The sequence below is a fragment of the Rhinolophus hipposideros genome (assembly GCF_964194185.1).
Source record: "Rhinolophus hipposideros genome assembly, chromosome: X".
Taxonomy (NCBI): Eukaryota; Metazoa; Chordata; class Mammalia; order Chiroptera; family Rhinolophidae; genus Rhinolophus; species Rhinolophus hipposideros.
In genome coordinates, this window is record NC_138046.1 from 45828835 (window position 1) to 45856626 (window position 27792).

General features: G+C 40.6%; 1 protein-coding gene across 10 annotated transcripts in view; it reads right to left on the reverse strand.

Annotated features, from left to right (window-relative positions):
- Window positions 1–7724: 7724 nt before the first annotated feature.
- The window catches only part of PAK3 (p21 (RAC1) activated kinase 3), a 530673-nt gene continuing 510605 nt past the window's right edge, over window positions 7725–27792 (reverse strand). For all 10 annotated transcript variants that reach the window (XM_081044041.1, XM_081044039.1, XM_081044038.1 and 7 more), the window contains 2 exons: window positions 11024–11161; window positions 7725–8564 (listed from right to left, as the gene is read on the reverse strand). In XM_081044041.1, the coding sequence (XP_080900167.1) occupies window positions 8475–8564; window positions 11024–11161 (228 nt within the window). In that variant the 3' untranslated portion in view covers window positions 7725–8474. The remainder of the gene's footprint in view (window positions 8565–11023; window positions 11162–27792) is intronic.

Sequence of the window (27792 nt, forward strand, 5' to 3'; positions counted from 1 at the left end):
CATGGAAAATTTATAAAGGAATGCTATAGCACAAGGTGTAGATTAATCTCCATGGGAGGTGGCGGCCCTCATAAGGGCTTGGATGTGTATAGTTTGACCTGACAAACTCCAGCAATGGAGTGGGGTGAAAATCAAAGACCAAACTCGCTCCCTGACTCAGTGAGGTGCAGGAAATGGAAAAAGAACCACCAAAACATGTCCAAAGATTTAGTAGAATGGGTTGATTTCATGGGAAGGGTTTCTGCTGTCAGGTATGGAAAAGAAGTAAAGAGTAATCAGCTGTGAAACTGCAGGCGGATAAGTCACCCCAGTGCACTACCCAGAGGCTACTAGAACCAGGGACTGGTGTAGATATTGCAGATATAGATACGTAGAGTGGCAAGCATGGTAACAACAGGACAGTGGCATTCGTAGAGTATTAGCAGAATGCAGTGGAAGCAGTCGTGCTTGACATAGGTATGTGGGAAGCCACCGGATGCCATCCAAGTGTCTGGGGTCCAGGGTCCCATGGGATTTGGAGGACAACAATAATTTGTAGGGCACTTCAGGGGTTACTCCCTCCCCACTTCAGTGGATGAGGGACTTCGATGAGGCTAGAGTTCCATCAATTGAACCAGTAGTGCTGAGATGTGGAGTAATATGCACATTTATCATTGTGTGGAACTCTGTTTCTTCAAGTTGTTATGGCAAAGGGAAGGCCTTTTCAATTTTATTTTTGATGGAAGATATTGGTAATTTTTTCACACAGAAGTATATCTACTTCATTTAATAGATATTAAAAAAAATAGTTGGAGGAAATCTGCCAATCAAGCATGGAAGAATATGATGGAAGAATGGGAGTAAAAACTCAGTAACTCATGCACATGGGCAGTAGAGAACTTGGGGTTCTCTACTTGGGGTTCTCTATGGGCTAAGGGTTAACTACTAGGATTCTCATTCACTTGACTTTTCATGTATACAGAAAATGCCTCCTTTGCTTTTAACATGGAGAGATTCAATGACAGAAATAAAGATTGTATATAAACACAGTAAACTTATGAAACAACAAAATTGCAGTTGGTAAGATATATAATCCATTCATAGGATTATAGTACCACTGTGTATCCACTTACACAAAAGTATCAAATTATACACACATACTCCAGGAGCAGTATGCATACTGTGCAAGTAATTTTGGCAGACCAACCTCTAGTTTGCTAAATCTCTGATGTTTTTTATCTGATTCTTGAGAACTCAGAGTTTCTAACAAACCTGACTCCAATAAGTGTACCTAGTAGCTTTGAATAAGCTTTACTGTTATTTAGTTACATTTGGACGTCGTTTGTAAAAGAAAAGTTATCCTTATTAGAAATGTCCACAAGTGCCTGACATATAGCAAGAGCTCAAGATATGCTTTTTGAATGAAAGAGTGAATGAATGAATGTTCTCAGTGATGTGGGTTTGGAATCTTTTCTGTGACCTGTGGACCTTGATACCAGATATAAGATAAAAGCTAAACATTATACAGATGGGTTTACACACTCAGAATTTTCCAAGCAGAAAGAATAAGCAATGTATAGCATGTATAACATATATTACATATAATTGATAAAATAATATTACATATAATTTTATTTGGCAGTTTTCCTTTACCTACTTCTTGGACCTGCCAGGTTTTTTGTCTGCATTAAGTATACACATTCACGTTATTCCATGTAAAAAAAAAAAAGAGATGGAGACTCTAAGTGTGAGTTATTCAGTGGCAGAATCTGTAAGACATTTCCTATATTGCTCACAAGGCTGGTACTTTCCCTGCCTAAATACCTGGTAGTGCTGCATGCTAACTTGTGAAGCAGGTAAAATGGCCAATGTCCAGGGGGTGGGAGGAAAGTTGACAGAGAAGTACCAGCTCATTGATGTTTGTCATTTTTATTTGCAATACTTTAGGTCCAAGTTTCAAACTGCAATATTTTTACACTCAAGACACAGTCATGCACAATCCATATTTCAATTTTCTATTGCTTCAACCACAATTTAAATAACAGTATCGGAAACAAAATCCCTTTAAAAGATTGAATGCTGAGGTCTACAAAAGAAATAACTTACTTAAAAATCAATCAAACAAAAAGACCATAAATACCTGTAATCCAAAGTTACAGAAGAATTTCACTACACATGGGTTTACAGATAACACATTTTAACAAAAGTAATTCACAGCCAAATGAGATACAATTCTGATAAAAAAAATGAAAATGTAGATCCTCCTTAACTTGCTTTGTCTGAATATTATATCATCCCAGTAGACATTAGTAATCTGTGATCTGGCTCCTTCTTACTGATGTACTGAGATTTAAAACTCAACCCAGTAATGGCTATAGGATTCTGTGAAAGGTCTTATCACTAATGAATATAATATATGTGGTCCATAAAGCATACCACACACAGCATACACATTGAACTTGAATTTTGCACTCAGGGCTGATTGGCACTCTGCTGTAGGCAGGGCATTGGGACCATCCACTAACTAACTTCTAGTTTACCTTCTTTCCAGCAGCATGTTCATATAACCGGCCAATCACTGTGGGAGTTGTCATCCGAAACGCTATCTTTGGTTCCCAACAAATGGATTTGTCAATATTCCTTAATGCTAATAGTATGTAATTACTTTTTTATTTCTCTTTCTACAACATTCAAGTGCTTAGGTCCGCTCTTAGTAGTCCCAACCATTAAAATACATGGGATCTGCCATCTTGTGCCATTTAAAACTTAAATTCTATAAAGCCCAGCACTGCTTCATAGGAAAGGAGAGGCTCATTTCTATTCTAGCAAGTGTGACAGTGTATTTCTATTCTAGTAGCAAATACTGGCTTAATGAAAACCAGACTTTACAGAGTGTATGGAAAATGAAAACCGGGAACACTTTACAGAATAAAGGACGTTAAAACAAAAAACAAAACAACTGTGAAGGGATTGGAAGGCTGCCACAAGTTTTATCAAAATTCCTTAGTTTTATTAATCTCATGTACTTGAGTTTTGTTTTGTTTTTTCATCACGTTACATAGTGCTATTGTTTAACTGAAACATAAGAGACCCAGGCTTAAGAATGTGACATTTGCTATTACTTTAGCAGGTTGAATTTGCAAGCCAACCTATGATACTACAGAATGTTAGAGCTTTTAGAAAGACCATGGAGATCATTTAGTCCAATACTCTTATTTTACAGATGAGAGAAAAAGATTAAATGACTTGCCTAAGGTCACATAGTAAGTTAGTAATAGAGCCTATATGAGAATCCAGGTCTCCTTACTCCTAGGCTAAATCTCCTTCCAGTACATCCGATTCTCAAAATTGCTGTTGATTTCCTTTTAGGTACTGAATCAGGTGAACATGGTACCTGCCTTACTATTGGCATTATGAGATAGCATTCACCAGATGGCAGCTTCCAAAGTAGACTCTGATGGCACTAACCAGCTTCTTCTATAAGTTTATCTTGTAAGTTCAACTATATTACATGGCAGTAAATATTATAGCATACTTGTACACATAAGTGTGCATGTGGAGGTGATATATCAGTTCCCATATTTGCAGATTCAGTTAGATATTGTTTAATATTAAACAGACATTCCCAAAGCATAAGGAGTTGTGTTATATTCATTTAGTTACTAAAGGAGTATGGGATTACAAAAGGAATAAAAAAAATAAAGCTAACTAACAACTAAAAAATTATACCAGAAACAAGCCTCTTATGAAAAAAATATTTCTTATGAAAAATATTTCCATTATTTCCAAGGTCCCATTTATTTTCTTCCCAATCCACATGCTAATATATGTTCAGAATTGTAATTTCACTCAAAATCCCAGGCCTATTAGACTGTCAATTTAAAAATGCTGAAATTCAGCTCAGAGACTAGAAGAAGCTTACATCACTGGCCATGCCTTTCTTTAACTGAATATTAACTACAAGTAGCTCAGAAAAGGACCATGAGGAGATGGCAGGGTTAACACTCCCATTAAGTATTTTTATGTTGAGAATGGTCAATGAAAAGCCTGTCGGTTCTTAGGTACAAGGTCTGCACTTGGTGAAATTGAGTAACATCTGAGGCCACTACCTCATTATAAAAGTCCTCACCTAAAATTTATTTGGTGAGTTAGAAGGAAATTTCTCTCTTCTAGTAGGTAGTCCCCCTTTTCTCTTTAACAATGACAACTACTGCATACAACCTATAATCAGGCAATACAGAGTACACGGAGGCTATCTCAACTCAAAGCTAACAGGACTGGGAGTGAATGCCAACAGGCAAAGGCAGTTCTAAATATTTGTCTTGATGTTTTCATAGTCAGCTTTTAATTGCAAGTCATAATAACTTCTGTTGAAATGAATGGGACTTGCCTACTGGTCACTAGAAGAGGAATCTTACCTGGATGATATAATATCCTGTCAAGAATGGTGGGAGATGGAAATTTTATCCTTCTATTCTTCCAAAATTCATGCTGAAACTTTGCTAAAGTAATCTAGAAAGGTGGTACCTGAAACAAATATTATTAAGGGAGCTAATCAAATGTCACCTCTCTAAACTAACCAAAACTGAAATAGTAAAGCAGAGGGCAGCCAGTTTTAAAGCAGAAGGATGTGTTCGGAGTTCTCATAGCAACATTTCCCTAGCTTTAACTTATACAGATAATAGTCCCCTAATAAAGCACGTGCCATACCCGAGCATGTGCCAACCTCAGCACTCAGGCAAATATAAAGCCTATGGAATAATTGTAGCTAGCAGATATCTGTGCCCTGCATGCTCTGGGCTCTGGCCAGAAAGCATCTGCTTCTGGCATCTTTTCTATTTTTCTATAGTCCACTTTCTGACATTTATTATAAAGCGATATTATAACAATATCAAATGAATTTTTAAAAGAAAATGCATAATCCCACCACCCTAATATAATTAATTTCAATTATCTGTGTTCCCAGTCTTGGTCCATATGCACACTTATTTCTACATAGTTGTAATCCCTATTTATGTTATTTAAAAGTGATTTTGTAGATTCTCTCTGAGAACTGGCAGCCTCATTAGAAATTAACAACCCATTGAACAAAGGAATATAATTATTTACATGACATTTGAGCTGAGAAATATCCTTTGCAGACAAAGATCTCAAACTATCAAAAGAGTTATACAGACTACAGGAAGCAATTTCATATTTCTTTTTCTTTTAGCAATGGAATGTGCTTCACAGGGGAGGGATATATGTGGGGATCAGGTGGTTAAACTCGAACAGTGGAGTGCAATTCACAAGCCTGAAAGAAATCTGAATAACACAATTAAAGAATAAATACTTGAGTTAAATCTTCTTACATGACATGGCCATCCAGTAGCCAAAATGGAACACAGACACACAAATATTTACAATGACACATAGATGAGATCAGCAAGAACGAAGTCATTACCCAACATGGTGACTGATTTGAGGAGATTGTGCCATTCAAAAATCTTCATGGGATTATGACAACGCACTGGATCATGGTTACAATATTAATGTTCTTTTCTTTCTTAAATAAATAATCTCTACTGTGCTTCTCACCCTTCCCTGACTTTCCCTATCTCAGGAAAATTTGGAATCAATATTCGATGGTGTTCCTTCATTATCTGAGGGCATACTGGCAACTTCAAAGATCTGGATAGACTCACCTGTGTCAAGATGAGCTTTAAAAAAATCCAGGAAAGGGAATAAATAATTAACCATCTTGAGTCCAAGTTGTTCAAGTGTACCAAATGTGAATCCTTCAGCATCATTTTGGCAGAAGAAACAGCTTCTCTCTAATACTTATTAGAAATAAACATAACTTTCCAACACAGGGAAGAGTCTTTAGAAATTGTTCTAATTTTAAAATTTACATAGATATAAATTTGTATGAGTGAAGCCTATTGGTATATATTATCATAAAATCTTGGTACAATGGGACATGAATGAATGCCAACTATAATTTTATGTGTATAATGTGATGGCTCGGTGTGAGGTTGGGGTGGTGGTGGATGGGGGGAGGGGGGTCCACGGTGTGAGGGATTGTAAAAATAAAATAAAATAAAATAAAACTATAAAAAAAATTTAAAAAAAAGAAGTACCTGGCTCCTCATGGTCTATATGCTGAATTGAAAGTATAAAAGAGCAGTCATTCCTCTGCCTCCAGTGATCTGAAGGATCACTGCTCAAGGTCTCCCCCCACCAAAAAAAAAAAGCATTTATGACATATAAAGGATGCTAATGACAGCTAGGACTTCCCAACCAGGTTTGGGGCTCTCTCCACTGGCAGGGCATAGTTATCAATGTACTGAATTCTATTTGCACCAAAGGTATTATTTTACTGAATTCATGGGACAATGAATTAGAAAAAACCCTTAATTTTAAATTACATAAAAATTTAGCCCCCCCCCTTCTCTCATTAGAACAGTGTGGCATTAAAAAATACAGGCCCAGACACCTTTTTGCAAAGTATAATGTGGTATGCTTCATATTAATATTACCATTGACTTTCTTTTCACATTTCTTTTTTTCTCCCACTGTGAACATTTCTGGGAAGATTCAAGCCCTGCCCAAATTTCACAGTTGGAGAAACCAAAAGGAAAATAGGAAATCCACCAGTGGTGTAATCTCCTAAACATAAACTTGTACACTATATAGTTAGCAGAAACTATCCAGTGAAAGTTGTTTTATTTTAAGGAATAGCTGGATGGTTGGGTGGATGTATGTCAGCACAGAAGGAGAGAGGCCCAAAGCATTTATCTCTTTCTCCCTCTTGCTGAATGTAGATAGGTTCTATTCAGACTCTTGATGTACTACAAATCAAGAAGCCTTCTACAACACAAATTGTTAGCTTTTCAAAAGCTTAGAGAAACAACTTCGCAGAATTTATAAAATTTGATAATACATTAGAAAGAGAATCATATCCTTTTCTACGCGGACACCCTCCAGACATTCTTCTACTCTTAGAAGATTCAGGAAGTGCCAGCTGTTGAATTTTTAATAAATAGATTGTTTATGGTGAAATAAGTCAAATTTTCATATTTTCTCCAAGCCACAAAAGGAATTCAGTTGGACTTACATTTCTTGTGACAGATGATTGCAAACCCTAATTATTTTCACGGGAGAACTTCCAGATCTTTATGAACATGTTTCTGACATTCAAAAGCCTAAAGGACTAAGTATGAACATACTATATCCTGAAGTGATATATAGCGAAAATGGGAACAAGTACTTAGAGCCAAATGTTGATTGGGATGTAGGTTTCATTGCCTCCCATTTCTCCCAGAGTTAAATGCTTATAATATCTTTGTTCTCCGTATCTTTTAAATTTTTTAAAATGCTATCAATTGTAAAAATAAATATTTTTTATCATAAGCAAATGTTGGTTAATGGCACATTCCTCATGATGTGCCTATTTTACAGTGCATGTATTCCACAAGCATAAGAGAGGATTGAATTAGGTATTTTTTATCTTTGTTTACTTAATGCCCAACAAGGATTTCAGTACTGTACACTTATCTTGTTTTCCTTTTGGCTCTCAGAGAAAGTCGCATCTTTGTTTAAGTATGGTTTCTCCTATCAGGATTGCCTAGGTATAGGACCTGGACTCAACCAACATGAGTGCCACAGTTTTGGTGTGTCCTTCTTCAGGAATCATAAAGATGAACAAGCTGATTTACATAAATGATAAATCAACTACTTCTTAAGCATCACCACGGAAATGTGACAAGATTTCACCATTTGAGATTTATTTAAATATACATTTTTAAAAGCCTTTCCTGAACACACACATATTCCTCTATGCTTTTGGAAAATGTCTTAAAAAGAAGTTTTTTCCAATGCAAATGCAGAAAAACAGGTACACAAACCAAGCCACCACTATAGAAGAAGAACAAAAAATTGCAACTCTATTAGGGCATGGATTTCCACACGTTCACCTAGTACTTGCTCTGCTTTTTTTGTTGGTGGTAGTGTTATTTGTTTTTTTTTCTTTTTTTTTCCTTCCTTTTCTTAAAAATGTTTTGACGTCTTTTTACTGGACATATAATGACAATGCAAGTGAAAAACATCACATTGGGTAAGGAGTTTTGAAGGAAGTTCGAATGTAAGAGGGACTACTTTCTAACTTAAAAACAAACACAACACTATGAAGAGGAAGTGTGCACCTTTGAGAAACCTTTTTCTTCAAAGTGGATGCACAAAATGAGGGGATTCACTACTGGCTCTTTCGCTTCACGGTGGAAGTGACCACTTTATGGCCACTTCGACATTGCTGCCCTGTTTGAGCTGTGATTCAGGCTTACAAATAAATTACATAATCTAAAGGAGTAGGAAAAAGGCTTTTAAGAAGTTTCTATTCATTTGAAAGTTAAAGAACCCCCACCCCATTTGACTGTCTTTTCTTCAAACTTTCCTGCAGCAGAGTTTTATTTCAGTCTTACTCATGAGGGAGATGGTGTGGGGTAAGGCTTGCAGTCCTAGCGGCTGCTGTTCTTAATTGCTTCTTTTGCAGCAATAATCAGAGGAGTCAGGCTGGAGAGAGGCTTGGCTAACTTTAAAAATGGATGCTGCCAAAGAAAAAAAGAGGAATTACTGGAATTCTTTCTCCCAACAACTGTATTACATTTTTCAAGCAGCCCTTTTTTAAAAAAATGTATTTTGAGCATGCAATTAAACATAATTAATAAAAATAGTGCCAGCTTTTGTCCTTCAGATGTTTTTGTCCTTCAGTGTCAAGAGTTGGAGTATTGTAAAAATCTCACGGTGTTTACAATAGTCTGACTTTCTGATTTTCTTATGCTGATGATTTCATCTGGAGCAGCTCTCATGCTTGAAAAAATATATTTGACCTTAACCCTGAAACCAATGGCTTCCTGTCTACTAAACCTAATAGCTGTGCCTTCATCATTTCTCTTTTGACTCCCCTGCAGTATTTAATATAAGTGAATATCTCTTGCTTCTTTCAAATGTTTTCCTATTTTGGGGTGTGTGACCTTTTACTGTTTAAGTTCTCTTTCACATGAACGCTAACTTCCTCATGTACCCAAAGAGACTGTGAACTTCTGGAGATGAGGAATCATGCCTTTAGAGGTTTGTATCACCTATTGTACTTGGACCTTAAAAATAGGAGTTGCTCAATAAATACCAATTGATGGACAGAGAACTGACTTAGGCCATACAAAAAGGCATGCAAAAACTCAAGACCTATGTCTTTTCTCAAGCCTTCCAGTGGTGTGAATGCCATACATCTCTCTCCTTTCTAACATCTAAAAATGGGCATTGATAGGCTAAAGTCAGACAATGGTGTTATGTGGACTTGAGTCAATATAGTTTATTGCTAATATGTATACATATATATGTGTATATATATATATATATATATATATATATATATATAATATAATATAATGAAAAGATGCAACAAACAAACTATTCAATTTAGACTCAATATAGTTTTGTATTCGCTATCTGATTGGTTGAGATAAAAGTATTATTAGGAAGGAACTACGTAATTGATTCAATTATCTATGTAACTGTATAGCTACATTAAGAGAATCTGTATGTTCATTTATCCTTGGAATGTGTATCAGGATGTGTATGTGGGGTGGTGGGAGGGGTGAAAAGATGTGAAAGTAAGCACTGAAGCTTACTTCAGAAGCTTTCTTCTGTAATGCTGAGACTGGATTGACTCGAGAATTAATAAAGGGTCATTCTACATTTGACATTTCAGGGTCTTATAGCAGCCTGTGAAATTCTCACAGGTAGCAGAAAACAGAAGGTGTAGCCTCCTTAACTCCAGCAAATTGGTTTATCCTAGGTGAGATTTGAGTTGTGGTGGGATATTTTTTGCTGGGGTGTGGCTCTGTTTCTGGAGGGAGTTCAGGAGCAATGGAAACATATATATTATATTTTTGGCCTATAACTGACTGAATCAGTCATTAATAGCCAAATGTTGCACCTTTTGTTTAACTGGATTGTGTTTAAAGTCACAGAGAGAACAAGCAAACAGTCACTGTTCTTGGATGTCACAGAGCTTGATATATGTCCCTAAAGAACAGTCCCTAGTAGTGAAGCTCTACGTGTAATCCTGGGCACGTGTTGCTTTATCAATATAAATACAGGCATACCTTGTTTTATTTTGCTTTGTGTTATTGAGCTTCATGGATGTTGTGTTTTTTTACAAATTGAAGGCAAAACCCTTGACCAGCGAAAAGGTTATGACTCACTTTATTGCTATACTCCCTTTGTTGCAATGGTCTGGAACCAAACACCAATATCTCTTAGATATACCTGTACATCTTTTGCTCTAAATTAGTTTGTGTATTTGTGTGAGGGAAAGTCAGATAATCTAGGGCTCACAACACAGTTCTGCCACTCAATGGCTGTGAGAGCCTAAGTTTCTACATCTGTAACATGGGATAATAACACCAACCATATAATGTTGTTGTGAGAATTAAATGAGATGTGTACGAAGAATTTGGTACACAGTAGGTACTAATTATCATCATATATTCGAATCCCTGAGAACCACGAAAAGGACAAATGGTTACAGAGGCACTCACCCCTGGATGGTACTCACCCAGGCAAGCAGGTGCCTGCCATTTGGCATCCCAAGCAAAGGGGCTTTGACCAGTAAAGCATTAGAATAGCAAATGCCATGAAAGTAATTGCATAGTTATGTAGAGAATTACCTCCAGACAAGAGCACCTGCATGCAACATCCAGGGGCACATGTAAAGTTTAGAACAAAACAGCAACACCAGAGGTTCACAATGTGTTTGTTTTTCCTTGCAAAATAAGACTCCAGGAGGGACAAAAGAGATTCAAAGATTTAACCGCCAACTTCTAAGAAAGGGAACATGCCAATTAACCAAATACCAAATGCATGCCTATACTTATGTGCCTGTTATCTAAAATCACATAACTCTCACTATACATCTCTTGACAGATCTCTTTTGCTGTCACATATTGAGGTAGAAAAGCTCAATATAATGACTCTCTCTGTAATTGTCCTATTTTATTTTCACCTGCAAAAGCTCCTTGGCAGATCCTCGTCTATCCACATCCATCTCAAGACAGCGATTTAAAAAGTCACGGAATACAGCTGACAGTCTCTCAGGATTTTGGAGTTCTGGGGTTCCATTAGTAGCTATCAGATATAATGCCTACAGAAAAAAAAGAAAAATCTATTCAGCACATACATATTAGGATTATGAGTTAGCACAGAAGGCACAAATCCAGTTCCTCCTGGTTTATATCCTGGTTCTTAAAAATTCCATTTTAGAGAATGACACTGAGAAAAATTTCAAAATTTCTATAAAACTTAGAAATTATTACTCTTGACAGTAACTTAGGTGACAGTAAAACACCCACCCCCCCAAATAAAACTTGGGAGTAAGATTATAAGGTTGTCCTCTGAGATTTAAGCCAGTAAAAATCCATGTACTATAATGAACGTATAGTTAATCACCTTGGAAATTAAACCAAGAATTGCCTGTGAATCTCTGACTGTAAAGAGTTGGGGAACACATATGCATCCAATCGTGTTGACCTGAACCTATATAACCTCCAGAAGGCATGGTTGCAAAGGTGATTGTAATATACTAAGTGTTTATCTTATTTAAAGAATATTTGTTTCCCCTATGAGGGTAAGGGGGATCAAATATATGGTGATGGAAGGAGAACTGACTCTGGGTGGTGAACACACAATGGGATTTATAGATGATATAATACAGAATTTACACCTGAAATTATGTAATTTCATTAACAATTGTCACCCCAATAAATAAATTTAAAAAAAAGAAAAAAAGAAAAAAGAATATTTGTGAGCATCCCAGGCATGAACAGAGTACATTACTGAATTAGAGAAGTACAAAGTACCAGAAGATGACAGTGTCTGGATGAGAAGTAACTAGTGGGGCCAAAGGACTCAAGTACTTTTGAACTGTGGCAAATGTATCCCTATAGGTTATAATTAGATTTCCATGGAGGTCTACCTATAATAACAGAAAATACAAGAAAATTTGACATTATTAGTCCTGGCACCTGACAGTTATGTAACCTACTATAAAATAGTAAGTTGCTAATATATCTCAAATTATTGTTGTATAAGGCCATCACCGACAGAAATCTACTCATCGTGTGCTGATAAAATCAAAAGCCTTAGTTCAAGGTAGAGTCAAACCAAAGACCATGATGAATTCACAAAGCCCATCATTCAAAGGCTCTTGACAGCCCCCAAAGCTGGCCATTCCTCTTGCCTCCACTAACCAAACAATTCTAGAGCATTAAGTATGTATCAGGTATTGTATTAGGCATTGGAGATTCAAAGATCAGTAAGAGAATGTCCTGCTTTCAAAGATCACACAATTTGGTGAGGGGGAGAGACACAGAGAACCACAATACAGTGAGAAAAGACATTACTCAGGAATATAGCAAGTGCAAAATACATACAAGGATGAAGCTACTTACACCAGAGCTCAGAAATAGCTTCACAGAGGAAGTTGGCATTTGAATAAGGTCTTGAAAGGTAAGTAGGAGTTTTCCTTCAGGCATTGCCACCAGGGTTATGCTTGTCTATGCAACCAACCCCCTAACTATTATGAAGACATGCCATCTCCTGAACTTGCTCGGGTTTTACAGCAAAACATCATCCCGTTTCCCCTTTCTCCACCATGGCTCTTAATATTATAGTTTTATTAAAAGAATTTCTATCAAAGTCCTTTCCCAGGACAGATTTCATCAGCTGGTGAGGGCATGTCATGCAGGGACTCAGCTCCCACTCCCCACACCAGAATGCCAGATATGGTGAGGCCAAAAAGGAACACCCACAGAGCCATAGACAGGGGAGTCATACCACTATATTCTCGCTGGCGGCTGGGTTAGAGACACAGGAAGCAGGAGCCACAAGATCCACAATCTGCCATCCGCTTCTCTGCCAACCAATCAACCCCTTGCTAACTGCAATCTGCGCTTCTCTCCCAAGCAACCAACCAACCAACCAAGCCCCTAGCGTAGCCACGGTAGTTATATTAGTGGTTAATGGCTAACCGGTAACAGCTGATGACCACCCAGCCACAGCGGATGGCCATCTGATTACAGCTGATGGTCATCTAATAACCGAGCTAGCACCTTTCCATGTGAGGCTGAGAGCCTGGAAATTGCTCTCGGGTACTCTCTCCCCACAGAGCTTTTCTCCTTTTCAGAAAACTGCACAGATGTACCTTAGAGAGGGTTAGGAAGGACTGTTTAAGCAGTGGCTGTCAACCTATAGCATGCACTAGAATCACCTAGAGGGCTTGTTAAAACACAGATTTCTGGGTCACCCCCAAAGTTTCTGATTCAGTAAATCTGGAGAGGGGCCCAAAAACTTTCATTCTAATAAAATCTCTGTTGATGCTGAAGCTGCTGGTTCCAGGATCACACTTTGAAAACTTGTTTAACCCACCCAGTTAATTAAGCAATAGGCTAAACTAGAGGTTCCCAGAATCCCCTGAGGAGACTTCAAAGATTCGTAGTTCCCAGTTCTCAACCCAAACCAATTACATAAAAATCTGTGAGGGTGGAACCCAGGCGTTGGTATTTTTTCAAGCTTTCCAGGAAATTCCAATTTACAGCCAGCATGAAGACACTGGCCAAGGACTTGCAGCCCACAGAATAACTCAGAATCTGTGCATCATAAGTACCTGTGGGGACAGAGCCAGGAGTGCAGTTTCCAGGCTCTCGGCCTCACGTGGAAAGGTGCTGGCTCGGGTAGTAGATGGCCATCAACTGTGATTGGATGGCCATCAGCTGTGGCTAGTTGGCCGTCAGCTGTAACCAGTGAGATACTGGCCACTAATATAACTGCTGTGGCTACACTAACAGCAGATCGTGGCTGGCAAATGCGGCTTGCGGATCGTGGATTGTGGATTGCACAGAGGCAGCTTGCAGTTAGCACGTCGGACTGCAGTTAGCAAGTGAGGTTGGTTGACAGAGAAACTGATGGCATGTTGCGGATCGTGTGGTTCCTGCTTCCTATGTCTCCAACCTAGCTGCCCGCGAGATATATAGTGGTATGACTCCCCTTATCTATGGCTCCGTGGGTGTTCCTTTTTGGCCTCACCATGTCCTGCGTTCTTATGTGGGGAGAGGGACCAGAAACCCTGCCTGACACTTTGCATGACAGTACCCCAAATATGATAACCACAAAGTCCCATAGAGGGGGATTCGCTTGCATAGTCATGAGTGAGAATTACAATGCCACATGTTTCTATATAGTGAGATGAATCTTTTTGTTTTTCCCCTTAGTACATAAAAAACAAACAAACATGTACATACACCCTTCTCCAAACAAACATTCCTTTCCCCAACCCCTTCTTTCTAATTTTCTTTTTCTTTTAAATGAGTTTTTTTATTAGGTTTCAGGTGTACAAAACAATGTAATAGTTAGACATTTACACCCCTCACAAAGTGATAATCCCCTCCCCCAACCAATCTACTACCCCTCTGACATGGTATATAGCTGTTACAATTCCATTGAGTTTATTCCCTATGCTGCACTCCACATCCCTATATCCGATGATTATATGTATGTATGTATGTGTGTGTGAGTGTGTGTGTGTGTGTGTGTGTGTTTGTATGTATATATATATATATATAAATTATAGTTGACATTCAATATTCTTTCTAACTTTCAATTTCTTGGTTGATGAACAGCAAATGATGGTGTCAGCTATTAGGACTTCCATGCCAAAATAAAAGTCAGTGGCAAATCTAGTCTTGACTAAAAGGGGATAATATGGAAAAGGAATGCATAAACTATACTGCTAGGAAATCATCATGTAGGCTTAAATTAAACGGCACACAATTCCAGCAGATAAATTAAGTTCAAACAGAGTGTTTTTAGTTTACGGATGATTAGTGCTAGAGGCACCTGTCCTCACAAACCATCTTAGTTCCCCTATTAAAAGAAAATTGGTTACTGAAAATTACATTTACTGCCTCCTCCCAAAATGCTTATTTCAGCTGGCCGCAATTCTGCCACACTCTCTGCCCTTTGCTTGCTTTTATTCTGCTCTGTAGCCAAGCCCAGTCCTAAAGAAACACATCTCTTTTCTCTTTCCACTCTGCCTAGTTATGTTTGCATGTTATACTATTTAATTTTCTCACTTTCCTTTCACCATTCTTAGCTCAATACATTCTGCTCCATATAATCTTGTTCCCCACAAGTACACATACATCGCTACCCAAGTCCTTTTCACCTCTCTTCAATCCATGCCTAATAACCCCAGGAAACACATGCCCCTATTTCCATTCCATTTATGAATTTTTTAAATGAGCTTGATCAAAGTTGTGAAGCCTGAATGATGCTAATGATAGTGCAGCAAGGGAGAAGAAAGTCCTGTAATTTGAAGGAGAATAGAAATAATACGTACCCAGTGCTATGCACCTCCACAGCACTTTAAAGAGTCCATATGTCCTCTTTTGAATTTCTACAAAAAGAATGGCTGTGAGTTTGTGTGTGTGTGTGTGTGTGTGTGTGTGTTTGTGTGTGTGGTGTGTGGGGGGTGTGGAACTAATGGTTGGGAGTCTTGGTTGTTGGCCTAACAGATGAATCCTGCCTGGTTGAATAGTGCTGTAGGGACAGAGTCCCAGAGAACAGTTGCCAGGATCTCGACCTTACGTGTAAAGATGCTGGCTCGGGTAGTAGATGGCCATCAGCTGTGACCAGTTGGCCATCAGCTGTACCAGTTAGTCATTAGACACTGATATAACTGCCATGGCTATGCTGGGAGATGGCAGAAAAGTGGACTGCAGGTTGCGGATTGTGTGGATCCTGCTTCCTGTGTCTCCAACCCAGACACCAGTGAGACTATAGTGGTGTACACACCTTATCCATGGCTCCTTCGGTGTTCCGTTTTGGCCTCACCATATCCTGTGTTCTTGTGTGGGGAGCAGGACCAGAGACCCTGCATGATACATGTTGCAGCGAGCAGGGTTCCGGCGAGGTAGGAATGGTGTCTCACACTGGGCAGGAGGACAGGTGGCCCCCACACAGTGTGTGGAACCAGGTAGCTACTGTTCTCAGGAGGTGGACCCCCGAGGAGGGTGGAAGGATATGGATGGCTCTCTGGCCAGTGTGGAGAGGGCCCTGCAGGTTCTAGCTGAGCAGTTGCCGGAGGAGGCGAAGGTACAACCGGCTGTGTGGGCTGGATGTTCTTCACCACGTTGTGTCATAACTCAGAGGAAGCGCTTGCTGAAATAGCCTGGGTGTGGGACCAGCAGTCCTGGTGGGAGGCGCTGGAAGCTCAGGTCCAACTATTAGAGGAAGAGCCCCACAGTGGCAACTCTGAGGCGCAGGCTGACCAACCAGGTGGAGACAATGTAGCCCCCAAACCCCATTCCCGGCCCATTGTGAAGCAAAAGGTAAAGCATGAGCAACCTTTGGGTCCTGGGGACCTTGCTGTGGCAACCCAGGTGTGACTGAGTTCACAACCTACACCCCTTACACTCCCACTGAGTTGCAGGAGCTGGGGAGGTGGTGCCAACAGCACCCTGGAGAGCTGATCTCGGCTTGGCTGCTACCTTTATAGGATGAGGGGGCAGACAGCATTCTCTGCTCCCCAAGGGAAATGGAAAAGCTAGCCTCCGTGGCAGTGCATCCTTCCCTGTGATAAAGGTTACAGAATTACCATAGGTTGGCCCACGACCAGGACAACCACACTCTAATGGAGTGGCTCACTGCTGTGGTACGCACGGTGTGGGGAGAGGCTGGCGAGCTGCCAGACACTGTGAGTAAATGGAAATCGTATACTGAATTTACTCAAATCATCCGTGAAATGGGTATGAGACATGCTATGTTCAGTCCTAATATGCGGGGGCTGGATGACGAGCATTTTACAACCAGCATGAGAGATCTGGCTTTGGATACTGCCCCTGCAAGTGCTTTTGAATCCTTGGTTGCCATTCTTATGCTCTATGTGGGGCGACGGGTTCATGAAGTTACCACCACCATGACCACCTTGGGGGATGTGGAAAGCCAGGGGCAAGGGAAGTTAAGACAGGAGATCCGAGAAGTTAAGGCCTAGAAGCCCAAATCAAAAGTAAGGGGGTGAGGTCACAGGCTTCAGTGTGACCTCACATGTGTGGCATGATCTCGTGAAAACAAGAGATCAGGAAAAAATAGACCGACAACCCAATGCACTCTTGTTGGAACTTTGGAAACAGTAGCATGCAGAACAGCAATTCCAGTGAAGCCCAAATGGAAAGTACAAGAAAGTGTAACCTGTGTCCCTCCAGGAAATCATGCGGCCATTTGAAGCTGACTCCTTTCAGCTTGATTTGGGGGTACCAAGGTAACTGGTCAGAGGGGACGAGTGGGGACCAGAGGTCCTATAAGAAACTGACCATACATCGGTCCCCTTCTAATGTGCATAGGCTTTTGGCCCTAGTTGACACTGGTGCAGACTGCAGTCTTATTTATGGGAACCCAGAACTGATCCCCGGACCAGCAATCTGCATTGATGCCTACAGGGGAAAAGACTGTGACGGTAAAAGCTGTTTCCTTACCACGGGGTATAGGAAGGCTTCCCCCTCGTACCTACAAGGTGTATGTCTCCCCCATCCTGGAATATATTCTAGGGGTGGACGTGCTACATGGCCTCAGTTTACAGACATTGGTAGGAGAGTTCTGTCTCCAGATCTGAGAGGTGAAAGCGGTGACACGTGGGCATGCTCACCATCCTCCTCAAGTGTTGCCACAGCCCTAGTGCATGGTTATAGTACGACAGTATCACTTGCCAGGAGGACAGGAGGAGATTGGTCGTATAGTTTTGGAATTGGAGAAGGCACATATAGTGAGGCTGACACACAGTCCCTTTAACTCCACAGTATGGCCTATCAAGAAGCCTGATCGGACCTGGCGAATGACTGTGGACTATAGGGAGTTAAATAAGGTGACACCACCCTTCCACACTGCAGTACCTTCAATACACAATTTGATGGATCCTCTGACTGTCCACCTGGAAATGTATCACTATGTAGTAGACTTTGCAAGTGCTTTTTTCTCTATTGACATTGCACCTGAGTGTCAAGAGCAGTTTGCTTTTACTTGGGATGGGCAGCAATGGACTTTCCAAGTCCTTCTACAGGGATACTTGCACAGCCCCATTATCTGCCATGGGCTTGTAGCCCAGAATTTGGCACAGTGTGATCACCCATCCTCTGTGATCTTGTTTTACTATGTTGATGACATATTACTAACTTCTGATTCTCTTTCAGATTTAGAGTAAGCAGCTCCTTCTCTTCTCTGCCACCTGAAGTCACATGGCTAGGTGGGGAACGAGGAAAAGGTCCAAGGCCTTGGCTTATCGTTCAAGCTTTCGGGTGCTGTGTGGTCGGGTAAGACAAAGTTCATACCTGAGGAGATTATTGATAAAATACAAGCCTCTCCCCGGCCGACCAATGTCTCCCAACTGCAAAGGTATTTGGGTCTGCTGGGGTATTGGTGGGTGTCTGTACTCCATTTAGCACAAATGTCAAGGCCCTTGTATAACATAAAAAGGGGGGCCTCAAGGGATTGGACAGAGGCTATAGATCAAGGCTTTGTTGCCACAAAATGGGCAGTGCCACAGGCACAACCTCTGAAAGTAATAGATCCTGGTCGCTCGTTTGAACTTGATGTTCATGTAACCCAGGTGGATGGTTGGGGCCTCTGGCAACGGCAGGAGCGTCTCTGGCCGCCAGTGGGATTTTGGTCCCAATACTGGAAAGGAGCAGAAGTTCACTACTCTGTAATAGAGAAACAGTTGGCCGCTGTAAATGCAGCCCTAGTAGCCACAGAAGCCATCACAGGAACGGCACGGGTATTGATTCAAATAACCTATCCCATTCAGGGGTGGGTCTATAGATGGACCCAGGGATCCAAAACGGGGGTGGCACAGAACACCACCACCCTTGCCAAGTGGGGTGTCTACTTGGAGCAACGTAGTACTTTTAGTTCAAGCAGTTTGAGCACAGAGCTACAGCAAGTCTTGGGGCCTGTAGAACTTGTAGCCCAGGCTGAGCCAAGCACTGTGCCTAGAGGGGAGGTCTTGGAGCCCTCGCCCTACAAAGAAGGACAGTCCCCAGTACCTGAGGATGCCTGGTTTACCGATAGTTCTAGCCAAGGGGCTGCAGCTGTTTGGACGGCTATTGGTATGCAGCTCAAAACAGACACCATTTGGTTTGATACTGGGACAGGCCAGAGTAGCCAGTGGGCTGAATTACGGCTGTGTGGATGATAATCAGCCACGAACCTGGGTCCCTAGTTATTTGTACTGACAACTGGGCGGTGTTCTGGGGCCTAGTGTTTTGGCTCCCTACGTGGAAACACCAAAACTGGTTGGTAGGACACAGTCCACTGTGGGTTCAAGCTATGTGGCAGGACCTCTGGAATCTAGGGCAGAGAAAGGTGGTGACCCTAATGCATGTCAAAGGTCATTCCCCCTTAGTGTCCCCAGGTAATGATGAAGCAGATGCCCTAGCACGGGTCCGATCATTAGAACGGGCTCCTGCCACTGATGTGGCCCATTGGCTGCATAGGAAATTGCAGCACACTGGAAGCTGAACCATGTGGCAGGTGAGCAGACACTGGTGTCTGCCTTTGAAATGGCGGGAGATAGCAGATGCCTGCTATGACTGTGCCCAGGACAGCCCCCAAAAGTGGAGGCTGCCCTGGGAGACACAGCACATTATGCGAGGGAGGGTGCCTCTCACTCACTGGCGAGTGGATTAGATTGGACCTCTGCCTAAGGCCTGCAATGCAATGTATGCATTCAGAGCAGTGGACACTGCTATGGGGTTGAGGTTTGCTTGGCCATGTCCAGATGCGGATAAGCAGCATATAGTGGCTGCTCTTACATGGCTGTGTGCTTTCTATGGGTGCCCTCCAAGTCATTGAAAGTGACAGGGGTAGGGGTACTCATTTTATGGGGCAAGAAGTTCAGTGCTGGGCTGCCAGAATGGACATACAATCGTTATTTCATACCCCATACAATCCACAAGCAGGTGGCATGATTGAACACTACAACAGACTTTTGAAGCAAGGCTTCCAGGTGTCAAAACACCCTCCCATGATGCTCGACTGGGCCTCACGTCTGTGGGATGTTTTGAGAATCCTGAATGAGAGACCACAGAAGGGAGGACCTGCACCAATAGAAGCTCTCCTACATCGAATGGCCGCTCCCATTCAGTTACAGGTTACCACAAGTGAGACTCTGTTAAAGCCAGGCTATGGCAGAAATGGACACATTTTGCTGCCAGCACCACATGCTTGAAAGCAGGGGAATGACAGCAATGGACCTGGACCTAGTGGGTAAAAAGCCCCCACTGTGGGTGGTTGGGCCTCATAGTGCCATGGGAGGCTGGTTTGAGCCATGATTTGCAAGTGGTGGCAGAGTGGCCACCGCCAAGTGACTGTGGTATACGGAGCTCCCAATCCCAGGACGATTTTGCAGGGAACGTATGTGCACTCACTATGACCTATTATAGGGTCCTCTGTTCTGTTACATGTTGAAATTATACAAGGGACTCCAAGCACTGTCATAAAGATGTGGTACCACAAACTGGGAAAGGTGCAGGTGGCAGTGACCCTTCTTTCCCAGGACAAAAAGCTATCATGTATCCTCCAAGATGGATGTGATTTGCCATTGTTGGTTCCTATGACTACTATTTCTTTCCATCCGTAGGTGCCTATAGGCTAATATGGCACAGGGCCCCTCGTGGAAGACGCTTGTTGTGTAGATTGTGAGGTGATACCCTGGAGGGGAGGAGTATTGGACAGAATCCCAGAGATTAGTTGTGACTATTTGGCCATCCCTGTGACTAGTTGGCCATCAGCTGTAACCAGTTAGCCCTTATCCACTGATATAACTGCCATGGCTACCCTGGGGGATGGGATAGTTGGCAGAGAAATGGATGGCAGGTTGCAGATCATGTGGCTCTTGCTTCCTGTGTCTCCAACCCAGCCTCCAGGGAGACTATAGAGGTATGGACCCCTTATCCATGGCTCCGTTGGTGTTCCTTTTTGGTCTTACCATATCCTGCGTTCTTGTGCGGGGAGCAGGACCAGAGATCCTGAATGACAGTGCTGATCTGCTTACACAGACTGGTCCCCAATCTAGGTATCAAAGGCCTTTTATTCAACACTATATCATAAACATTGTTTGATGTTTTTAAAAATTCTTTAGAATTATCATTTTAAGGACTGCTTAATAGTTTAGCATGTGAATGTATTGTAGTTAATATTGTTGGACTGATTAAAAAATATGTTTCTTCAACAAAAGGTTGAAAGGAAACATACCATCATGTTAACGGTGGTTCTCTCTGGGTGGTGGGATTATTGGTGACTTAATTGTTAACATACTTTTAATTTTCCAAATTTTCTACAATGAATACCACTGCTTTTATTATTTTAAAAACCCTCCAAAACATTATCAAATAAATTTAAAAGTCTGTGCTGTCCAATTTACACAAAAATCTTCATCTATTTCTGTCTTCCTAGGATTAAACCTGCTTTTCATCAAGTACTACCTCTTGCAGGAAAGAAAAACCCAGACAATTTCTTTTTCAACTATTGTTTTCATTTTAATTGCGACATTATTATTTCTAACTCATTTCCATTGCAAAAATCCACACTTTCAGTTATATTACGGGCTAAACTGGCCTTTGTGGACTGGCCCGAGAACCTACTCACTGTACATAATGCCAGTTCTATTGAAAAATGCACTCTGAGTTTCAAATAAAGTTAATGAACTTTTGGAACACATCCTGTGTGTCAGCTGGGCACTATCTTTGTTAAAAGAAACTTGCTACCTACAGTCCTGCTAATGACAGACAAATACAATTGTAGCCAATACAACAATCACAGTAAAAAAGGATTTTACTAGCTAAGGAAAGTCTTAGATGAGAAAAGACTGAGGAAAATATCTAAGCAAGAGTGATCACATTTTGGTTTTATCTGAGTTAGTGAAAACTCAAAAAAAGCGAGCTGGCTATTAGAATTATACTAGAGATTTCCTCTGTAGTTGCTTCTTACTGAAGAAACCCAAGAATCATCCTTGAGTTTTCCTCCTTCCATATCCAGCAACCTTCCTGTCTCCCACCCTTACTATAATGGGTCTACTCCTTTCTGGTAATACAACCGAGAAATGTCTTTCATACCCATCATACCCATACCCATTTCTCTCTATTTCCATTGTCTACTTAAGTTTCAGCTTCTCTCAGACTGTTACAATAGCATCCCATTTGGTTTTCTTCACTCAAGCCTTTTTATTCTTCAGTCCATACTCTTTTACAATCTATCCCATCAGGGATCTTCATGTCATCGATTTTTCTTGCTTAAAAAATTTTGGTCCATAGATGTAGTTTTTAAACTGTATTTCCCCAAATTCCCCACAGGGCAGCTAAGAGGGATATAAGGTGGGAGAGAGAAATAGGTGTAGATATTCTAGGACTCTGCACCCACACGTATCTGTTTCAATTGGAGAAATATGTATTTTATTTCTCTATTTATTTATGCTTCCAAGCAAGGTTTTATTTGAATGAAGGAATCACTATAGTCATTTGAAAACCACTGGTCCACAGGACATGTAAAGATTCCTTAGCATAGCATATGAGGTCCTCCATGACCTGGCACCTGCCCACCTTTCCAGCCTTTATCTGTTTTCTTCTTACTCTGGAACCTTCTTTCCCTACCCCCACACAGGTGCTCATGTTGGCCAGAGCTCACCTACTATTCACACCAATCTGTTCATCATACTCATATTAGGAAATGCTCTTTCATATCTGCCTAAAATGCTATTTCCATTTCCCTTAAGTGCCTGGTGAACTTCTACTTGTCTTTCAAACTCTATTTCAAAAGGCACTTCCTTTTTACAGCCTTCTCCATCTGTCCCAGATAGATACAGTGGTAAACCATCTTGGTTTTCTGGGGACTATCCTAGGATTTAGCACCGAAGGTCCCATATCCCCCAAAACCATAGAAAACTGGGATAGTTGGTCACCCTGCAGAAAGAGTTAGCTATTCCCTGCTTTGAGTTACCACAGCCCGTTGTTCGTGTGCCTATTTTCACACTGTATTGTGAGTGCTGTTACTCCTTTAAAGATCCACCATCCTGGACTATGAAGGGTAGAATTGTATTTTGATCATCTCTGGATTTCATGGTAATTGGCTCAAAAAAGGTGTTCGATAAATGTTTTTCTTGCTGAATGAAATGAGAGTCAAAATGTATAAACAAATTTAACTGATCTTGGAATATAACAGACTTTGACATACAAAATATTAAAGCTTAGTACCTAAAGCAAACTATTAAACATATGAGAAGATACACAGAGAATGGCAGAGGTAACTTTTTGGAGTCGAACAGGCCTGGCATGTAGTAACTTCTGACTACCCACTCCTCACTATGGGAGAAGGAAGAGAGCTCCATGATCAGTATATGTATGGAGATTCCATTAAAGGGAGGGAAAACTGGGAAAAAAAAAAAGATGATTATAACACGGTAATCTGTGTTGGGCACACCCAGAAAGAAAGAGGAAAAAGAAGTGCTCTCTGGAACTTGAAATGTAGTTCAGAAACTTAGTCTTCTCTGACTGATCTTGAACAGAATAGGTGCTCTTGATTAATCTTCAGCTACATCATTAGACAAGATCTGTTTAATTCCTAAGTTGAGGCAATATAGGCCCTATGACCTAATGACCTTATTTATAATGTTAGAAAGACAATCTTTTGCCAAAAAACCAGTGGCCTTCTTCATTGTGATAGACCTAGAAGTTTGTGATGTTCTGGAATTCTTAATAATTCATATGTCTTGGCAATAACATACAAACATCAGTTTTCACTGACTCCAATGTGCAACCAAATTTACCTAAGTACTCAGAGAAAACTACTTTACCCAGTTAATGGAATAGTTCAATTTACCTTATTTGCAATTTCCTCAGTTAAAAAAGATCAAAGCAATCATCTTAGAAGTTACTACATTTCTCCCAAACAATCCATATGTATGCAACAAATTTTTGTTAAGGCAGTTCTACAATAGGACTAACCATTTAATTTAAAAGCTTCAGTTGTGACTCCAGGTCATTATAACAGTTTATAAATTTTAGGTTAAAACCGTGTTTCCCCGGAAATAAGACCTAGCTGGACAATTAGCTCTAATGCGTCATTTGGAGCAAAAATTAATATAAGACCCGGTCTTATTTTACTATAATATAAGACCAGATATATAATATAATATAATATATTATATTATATTATATTATAATATAATACTGGGTCTTATGTTAATTTTTGCTCCAAAAGACATATTAGAACTGATTGTCCGGCTAGGCATTATTTTTGGGGAAACAGGGTAAGTTGAATACTTGAGACTCAGAACAGATTTTCCTGTGGATATCCTATTATAAATAGTAAATATGCTCCCAGCTTAGCTCATAAAGTCTATTTAACATACAATGTAGTTTAACTGTAAGACCAAGAGGGTTATTCATCTATACCTTAATATCTATAAAAACACTATGTCCGTGGGAAGTACTAACAGCTAACATTTATTGAATGATTACTATTATCTCACTTAATCCATACAACCCCCTGAGGTAGACTCAATTATGATTCCAAGCTGACGGATAAAGAAACTGAGGCTTGTGTGGTTAATAACTTGCTCCAAACTATACAACTAACAATGAGGGAGTCAGTATTTGAATCCAGGGAGTTTCAATCCAGAGTCCATGCTCCTGATCACTGAATAATACCACTTCACACTGTTTCCAGTCTCTGAAGTAGGAATTCTCTTACCAGAGGCAGACAAGGCCTCTTTAAGAAATAAGGCACACTGAGCATGAGGAACTCCACCTCGGCCTCTGCAGAGGAAACAGGCCCTCTTGAGGTCAATCCTTTTCCACTTACTTGGAAATAGGGAACAAAGGGCAGTTACCCAGTTAGAGGGGTTTCACATTGTTATCACCAGTGTCTATATATATGGTATGTTGAGAGTTTATAAGCAGCTTGTACTCTGGTTGTTGCCTGTAACCTACTGCTGTCCTGGTTATTTTTCCACTTTAGAATTTTCAACTACCTTTCAGTGTTTTATGAGAGAGATTTGGCAATGAGTAACTTGACACCTTATGACTTAGTTTACTCATGACTTGGGATTTCAGAGGTTAAAGGCCAGAGTGTATTGCTGCCTATGACATATTTATGAACTTGATGAAATGCCCTGACATTTCTTTATTTCTAAGAAAAGAGTAAATGGGCCCAAATCTCCAAAAAAATTATATATATATATATGCTGTATTCCATACTATGACTTATTCAACCCAACAATCCAGTGTGATAACTGAATAATCAATGTTGTGGTCTACTTTAGCTTCCTAATTGTCTTGCATAGTACTTTGCATCTGTCACCAAATTATGGAGGGGTTGTTATTATATGTTGTTATTTAATCCTTAAAAAAGTCATTTAAAATGCACCTACTATAGATCTACCCCTGTTGTTCGTTGATGGTAAAAGGTAGTTACCACTGACTGATTAGTTGTTGGACTAGCTTTATAGTGTTCCTTTCAAGCATAAAGGAGTGGCCACTACCAGAAAATAAATTGCAGATGCCTCTGACAATGCATGTGCTCATTCTAATCTCTCAGGATTAATAGTGTTTGTCAAGAAATGTGGAGCAGGCTACATGTATTCAGGAAGCAACCCATGGCAGCCCAAGCAGAACCCAAGGTTTAGATTCACAGGTGATTTGGAAGTGGGGGTTGGGGTAGGTATAGAGATAGAAAACGAAGTAAAGAGAAATGAAGCAGGAAGTAAAGGAGAGAAGCTGTGAGAAGAGAGGGAGCAGAAGAATGTTGGACAAAGATAGGGGCCAAAGGACAATGGGGAGAGAAGTTGGGTAGTGGAATGAAGAGAAAGAAAAATGAAGATAAATCTAGAAAATCTGGGAGGTCAAGGGGATCTGATCTTAGGTCCCATTCTGCTACTGCCCCATATCTCTGGTCCTTTTCGCAAAAACATCTCAAAATATTGTCTATATTTGGTATGTTGACTTCTTCACATCCCATTTTCTCTTCAACCCGCACGTAATTTCAATTTCTAAGGTACTATTTAACATTATACATTTGTGCATATCTCATTTTAGAATATTAGAGCAAGAAGAGACTAAGTCCATGATTCTTTTGGGCTTTTCCAAATAACCATATCAGGATCAAAACAGCCAGACTGTGATATGATCTGTGAAACACATATTTTTGGTTACATAAACTGGTTCAACTTCTATTTTGTATTCAGTTCATCAGCTGAAAAGCTCCATACACAATAACAAACAATTCTTCCCATCACACCACAGAGTACAGACCACAGGCCCCTGTAGCAGCTTTATTACTGCAAGGTTCTTCCCTGGCTTCTCCCCAAGATTCCTGTCAGAGTGGGGTTGCCCAGTCCCATCTGCAGCATATTTCACATCATGATCAAGTGTCTCTGCTTGGTAGGAAAAGGGAAATATTTCCACTTTATGAGTTACAGATTTAGTGAGAAGGTGATGAGAGATGTTTCTGAAATACGTTCTGAAGATCACTCCTCTGGAAGCACTGCTAAAGACAACACACACTCAAACCATGGCCCTTACAGGTGTCAGGGAAAGCTGGAGGCTACCTATAGCCTAAAAACAGAATCAGACAAAGAGAATGATGAGATTGCTGTTGAGTTTGTGGTTCTATTTAAGTGAATCTCATATGGAAGCTCAATACTGAAAACAAATTAATGAGGAAGTATTGTGATGGAATCAAGAACCATGTGACCTACCCTTGGGGCCCTTTTAGCCAAGGAAGTCCTTGGAATTCTGGAGTTTACTGATAACCAGTAATCTCATCAGATTGTTTAGAGCCATAAGAAAATAGAGACCCAGCGAGAAGTAATCTATACAAGGTGATGGACCTCCTGACTGGCAGACCTAGGAAGAGTATTCACTCTTCAACTCATAATGTATACAGTTCATAGTGACACTAGACAGTTCCTTGTGTAGCTCCCTCACATTCATTGATCATAGCTTGATGAAAAGTGTTGATTATTTTGCTACTGTTTTTCCCCATAAATAAGACCTAGCTGAACAATCAGCTCTAAAGCGTCTTTTGGAGCAAAAATTAATGTAAGACCCAGTATGTGTTATATTATATTGTATTGTATTATATTATACTATAGTATACTATATTACATTGTATTATATTATATTATACTAGGGTTATAGTAAAATAAGGTCGAGTCTTGTATTAATTTTTGCTCCGCTATTTAGATCAAAATGGTGCCGTGAGGTGAGCCTCTGTAAAGCTCCCCTGGAATTTACAACTAATCGAAAAACAATAACTCCACAAAGGACTCCCTGCACAACAGACAGGCAAGACGAAGAGGCCCACTACTGAATTGACCTCAAGGTGGGCGAATCACACGAGCAGGGGAGGAGGGAAGGGAGAAGTGCGGGACAGAGCCGCAAGGGCCCAGGACGCAGACCTAGATCAGTGCTCTGAGCTGCGGGAGAGGGAAGAACTCGGACTGCTAGGGCTCTGCTTATGGCCAACAGGGTTGAGGGGGCAGCATATAACACGGCTGAAGCCAACACTCACAGCAGAGACCTCGGAGCAAAGACTGAGGGAAGAAGACAGAAAACGGTGGTTTAAGCCCTCACTGCCGAGCAGAGAATGGAAGCCTTAGGCACTGAGACTAGCCGTCAACCTCCCTAACCTCCCAGAGCTCGCCCCACCCCCAATTGCCCGGTGCTAGAAGCA